The sequence below is a fragment of the Anoplopoma fimbria genome, unplaced genomic scaffold (assembly GCF_027596085.1).
Source record: "Anoplopoma fimbria isolate UVic2021 breed Golden Eagle Sablefish unplaced genomic scaffold, Afim_UVic_2022 Un_contig_8844_pilon_pilon, whole genome shotgun sequence".
In the NCBI taxonomy this organism is placed as follows: domain Eukaryota; kingdom Metazoa; phylum Chordata; class Actinopteri; order Perciformes; family Anoplopomatidae; genus Anoplopoma; species Anoplopoma fimbria.
Window position 1 is genome coordinate 51,328 of NW_026553451.1, and position 5,089 is coordinate 56,416.

Genomic DNA, 5,089 nt, shown 5'->3' on the forward strand with positions numbered 1-5,089 from the left:
CTCACAAAACTCACCGTTTAAAACTGAGTTTAGTGTGATCTTTTATGTCCATCACTTTCATAGCTGTTCATCTTGCTATTATCTCAAAAGTTTCAGTTTTTGTGTTGTGTCATTTTATTTGTTTTTGTTGTTGCTGTGTGCTATTTTTCCTTTTTAACTTAAAAAGTATTGCATATCTTAGAAAGTGAGTTTGAATGTGTGAATGTTGAATTAACAACGTACTACTGATGGTAAGAGCACACCCACTGTCATGGACTGCATAAAATAAGGATCAGACTTCCTCCTCAGGCTCAGTTGATGTTTGAGGAAGACAGTCGTGTGAACCGACGGACATCAGTTCAGCTGATATTCAGGAAACCTGAGGGGCGGTAAGCATTTCTTAGATCTTTTTTCTCATCTGTTCATAATTTGTTACGTTTGCAATTTTAGTGAATACAAACAGCACACCTGCCATGTTCATATACAAATTAACTGCAGCTTAAAAAAACTTTTCCAACTGCCATTTTGCTTTTTGCATCTTTTAGCTTTTTTGAAAACAGATGAAATTTTATTGTCTGTTAAAATGTATAATCACTTGTAGACACTTGGAAACATGTCGGATATATCGATTGCAATGTTTCCCTTTTTTTTTTACTAATTATCACAGAAATTCCTATATTTTACTTAATACTGTAAACCTTTAATAAATGGACTAGATATTAATATATATGATATTATTTTGTATTATTGTTTTATTTTTTCAAAAGTATAGGTTTATATTCAAGACCAAAAAAAAGTAAAATATACAAATAAAACTGAAATAAATTAAAAAATCAAAAATCTGCCAGACATATTGTATATACAGTATTTCATACATATACATATAGTTTTTAAGCCATTTTTCAGATGTTAGTCAGATATGTGGAGAATACAGGTAAAGAGTAGACAAGGCTGCATTTAAGCAGAATGTATTTATTTTTGAGATAATCAATGAATAGACCGAAAATGTTTAAAACTTGATTGGATGCTTTAGATTTGAGTAATCATATTTTTTTTATCATGTACCTAGTTTTGAATAATGAATGCTATTTTTCAATATGTTATATGTTATTATCACATTATCTGAGTCAGCCTGTTGGTCTTTTTAATCAGGATTTTAAAACTGGTGTGAACAACCCAGTTTTAAAATCCTGGATTTCACCATCAGATGGTAAAAAGTCTTCAACTCCACAACTTAACTCTTTCCGTTCTCTGCTCTGACCTCTTGATATAGTGTTTGATGCTGACATCACCAAGGATGTATCGCCTCCTCCCCCTCGCCGCTCTCCTCCTCCTATCCATCGTTCCCACGGTAACTGAGGTGGTGAATTCGATATCAGACTGTGCAGAGTATTTCCTTCAAAATCCACCACGCATCCCGGGAATCTTGGAGGGAGGAAACATCCTGGACCAGAACAGATACAAACCCATTTGCCAAACTTGGAATAACCAGAGGAGATTTGTGACGCTCTACGACACAGACAACAAGATCCCAGTGTTTTCTGCCTACAAGTACAGAGGGACAAATAGCAAAAGGCCCAAAAACGAACCATGGAAAATAGAACCACAGGTATGCTCTTTTGTTTTAATTCTTTGTTACTAAGTCACAACTATAATATTGTATTTTTGACTAATTTCTAAGGATCCGAATCCATTGCATCACTTCTACGTTTTAAAAAAAGTAATCAACGGTAATATTACTTAAATACACAGATATAAAAAGTATATACTACTGTGAATACTAGCTGCTGCTACTGCTAACAATAATCCTAATCCATCCATCCATTATCTGTAATCGCTTATCCTAATAATCATATTAACGGTTGTTACTTTTTCAGTGATTGTGTTTTTTGAGAGCTCTACAAGTGTTTTACATTGTATGATATTGTAACTTGTAAGGTTTAGACACACGACATGACAACAGTCTTTCAGCCTGTACCGTAAAAGCTGATGTTCTCACACTGGTGTCAATCCAAGTTTGCCATGTAAAATAGAAATCATTTGAATCTACCAAAATGAGTAAAGCTTGCTGCATAAGTTTGCCCAGCATTGTGGTCACATTGCATGAGATTGTTGAGTGAATTTTAGATTATCTACCATTACTGTTACTGTACATTTAATCTGCTTTACCACTACCCTGCCCGCATCAGTAACTTAACTTTTTTAATTGTTACAGCTTGAGAGCGAATCTGGCGACAATAACATGAAGTATTCATCCAAAAATGAGATTTACGACAAACAGGCAGGGGATACTGACTACTTACGCAAAGGCTACGACAGAGGGCATTTATTTCCGTGCTCTTACGCATCAACCAAAGATGATAAGAAATCTACCTTTACCCTCACCAACGCTGTCCCACAAGAAAGGAAATTCAACCAGGGAAGCTGGAAAAGAATGGAGACCTGCATCAAATTTGTTCTCGATAAGTACTGCCACAACAATAACGGTGTCATAGAGGGATTTTTGGTAACTGGAGCAAAGCCCGGCACCAGAAAGATGAGTAACAAGGTTAATGTTCCTTCCATGCTCTGGTCAGCATTCTGCTGCTTCAGTTACAGTGAAAGCAGGTGGCTAGCAAGCGCACATTGGGGCCAAAATGTGCAAGATGGTAGCAAACATCTTCTGGAGACAAAGACCTTGGCAGAGCTGCATCAAGAACTGAACTCAGAATTTGAGGTGTTTCCTGGAACACAATGTCCTCTCCACACAACTGTCACTCAGTTGAACCCAAAACTTTGCACATGCCCATCACCCAGTACCACCATTGCCAAATCCAGGCGTAGGGCTTTTGAGGAGTCTTTGAGGTCAGTTAAAAGGATTACTAAGCGCAAAAGGAAGTACATTTTCAGGAGCCCTTGTAGATCACCGTTATCATGTGGGGGGAACAGGAAAAGGGGGTATAAATATCCCTCCCATCGATCTGCCTCCTGTTAACAATGTTTTGCACTGACGAATTCCTGCTTGGCTTTACATGTAAATCAAAAAATGATGTTTCTCTCAGTTGATCATGTTTCATCTAATCTTATACAAATTGACTAATAATGAGAGAAAACACACTGCAGATTCTGTTGCACTTAAATCTCTTCACTAATAGAAATTGTTGTGTTAAATCAATAGATTGTAGACCGATTGTGTACATTTTCCCTCCAAAAACGTGATTATGCATGACATGATTTTATTCGATGAGTTTATCTTCCTCTTCAATGTGTTTTTAAATGCATTTCTTTGCCTTATGTACAGCATTTTAAAATTGCCTCTGTGTTGGAAGGTGGTATGAAAATAAACTTGCATTGTGTTCAACCAAACGAACAGTATTTTTCAATATTTAAGGGAACATTGCACAAAAACCTGCACATAAACACTGTTTAAAGCCAGTATAAAGGTGCACCATATAAAAAAAACAAATTAGCTAATTTCTAATCAGCAACTATTGATTATTTTCATTATGGTTTAATCTGCTGATTATTTAGGTGAATTTTATAAAAAATATAGAGATTTTGCATCATAATTACCCAGAACCCAAAGTGACACATTCACTATGTTTGTTTCATCCAGCCAACAGTCCAAACCTCAACATTATTAATATATACAATAAAAATAATTTTAAAAATCAACACATCCTTACACTTGAGATGTGGAACCATCAAAAGTTTTTGTCCACAAAATGACATAAAAGATTATTTAAAAAAAGCTATTAGTCAAAGTCTTCATGTTTTTGATGCAAACATCTTAATTTGTAAAAAACTAACAAAGTAAAAAGTGGAGTTTTTTTCCTCTGAAATGTATTGAAGTAAAGTACAAATACCTCAAATTTCAACTAAAATAATAATGTAAATGCACTATAAATGTGTTATATACCACCTCTGGTTTGATACAGTAAAGCTCTGGTGTTACTTAAAGCATGAGACACATAACCAAAACAGCAATTATACATCAACACATTTAGTGTTATTAGGGATACAAATCCGTATTACTTAAACTTATGTTTCTAGATGACCTGATCGCCCCCCACAACACATCTGTCTGTGCAGCATGTTTCACTTGTCTTTAAACAATTCTATGAATTAATGCTGGATCTGTCTACTAAGCATATACTTTCATTTCTCTTAAATATATATTCGACAGTGGAATCTTCCCCTTTTGATGGTTATTCTGAGAAGAATTATTGTCTTAAATGCATTTCTGTCACACCCTTTCAATTGTTTTGTTATTTTATCGTACCAAAGTCTCTCTTTACATTGTTCTCTGTGTTAAAAAAGGAAAATGTTGACATACTCATCCGAGTCCATTTCAGTTATTACATTGCACTCACAAATGCAGCAGTCACTAGTGCAGCCAGTGCTGAGATGACTTTTAAAAAACATTCATATATGACCTTAAAAACTTGCCGTCTTGTAAAAGAGGAACAAGAGGTTTCTGTGAAAGAATTTTTCGAAGAAATTCATAAGACAGAAACATGTGAAACCTCACTGAAAAAAACGATGTCCTTTACGTGATCTTATCAGCGTTGTTGCTGTAAGTTTTAACAAAACTGAATTCCGCCTTTAAATGATCATGTTTTAGTAATGAAAAGCATACTTTGTTTGCAATAGAAAGGTTAAATAGAGGGTTTACTTATTTTACTAAGCCATAATGACTAAATGTTTATGAAGATAAGGGACTATTTTTATAATTATTATATATTCTAATCACTTAGTTCAGATTATAGCCAACTTTCAAAACAGAACTCTGACAAATACAGTCATAATCATTGGTCTAACAGAAGTAATCACCTTGTATAACCTCACAAAACTCACCTTTTAAAGCAGATAATCCCATTTTTTTATGTCCAGCACTGCTATAGCTGTTCATCATCAGTTTTAGTTTTTGTGTTGTATCATTTTATGGTTTGTTTTTGTCGTTTTGTGCTTTTTTTAGTATTGCATATCTTAGAAACTGCTCATTTAAAAGCTTGCAGTGAGTTTTTGAATGTGTGAATGTTGAATTAACAATGTAATACTGATGGTAAAGGCACACCCACTGTCATGCACTGCATAAAATAAGGATCAGACTTCCTCCTCAGGCTCAGTT

The 5,089-nt window shown here is 34.7% G+C and overlaps 1 protein-coding gene across 1 annotated transcript; it reads left to right on the forward strand.

Moving 5' to 3' along the window:
• Positions 1-299: 299 nt before the first annotated feature.
• Positions 300-3,315, forward strand: LOC129116530 (uncharacterized). The gene is made up of 3 exons (XM_054627381.1): positions 300-368; positions 1,253-1,588; positions 2,195-3,315. Exons 2-3 carry the CDS (start codon positions 1,259-1,261, stop codon positions 2,951-2,953), a joined length of 1,089 nt encoding a protein of 362 aa, XP_054483356.1. The 5' UTR covers positions 300-368; positions 1,253-1,258; the 3' UTR covers positions 2,954-3,315.
• The last annotated feature ends 1,774 nt before the right edge of the window (positions 3,316-5,089 follow it).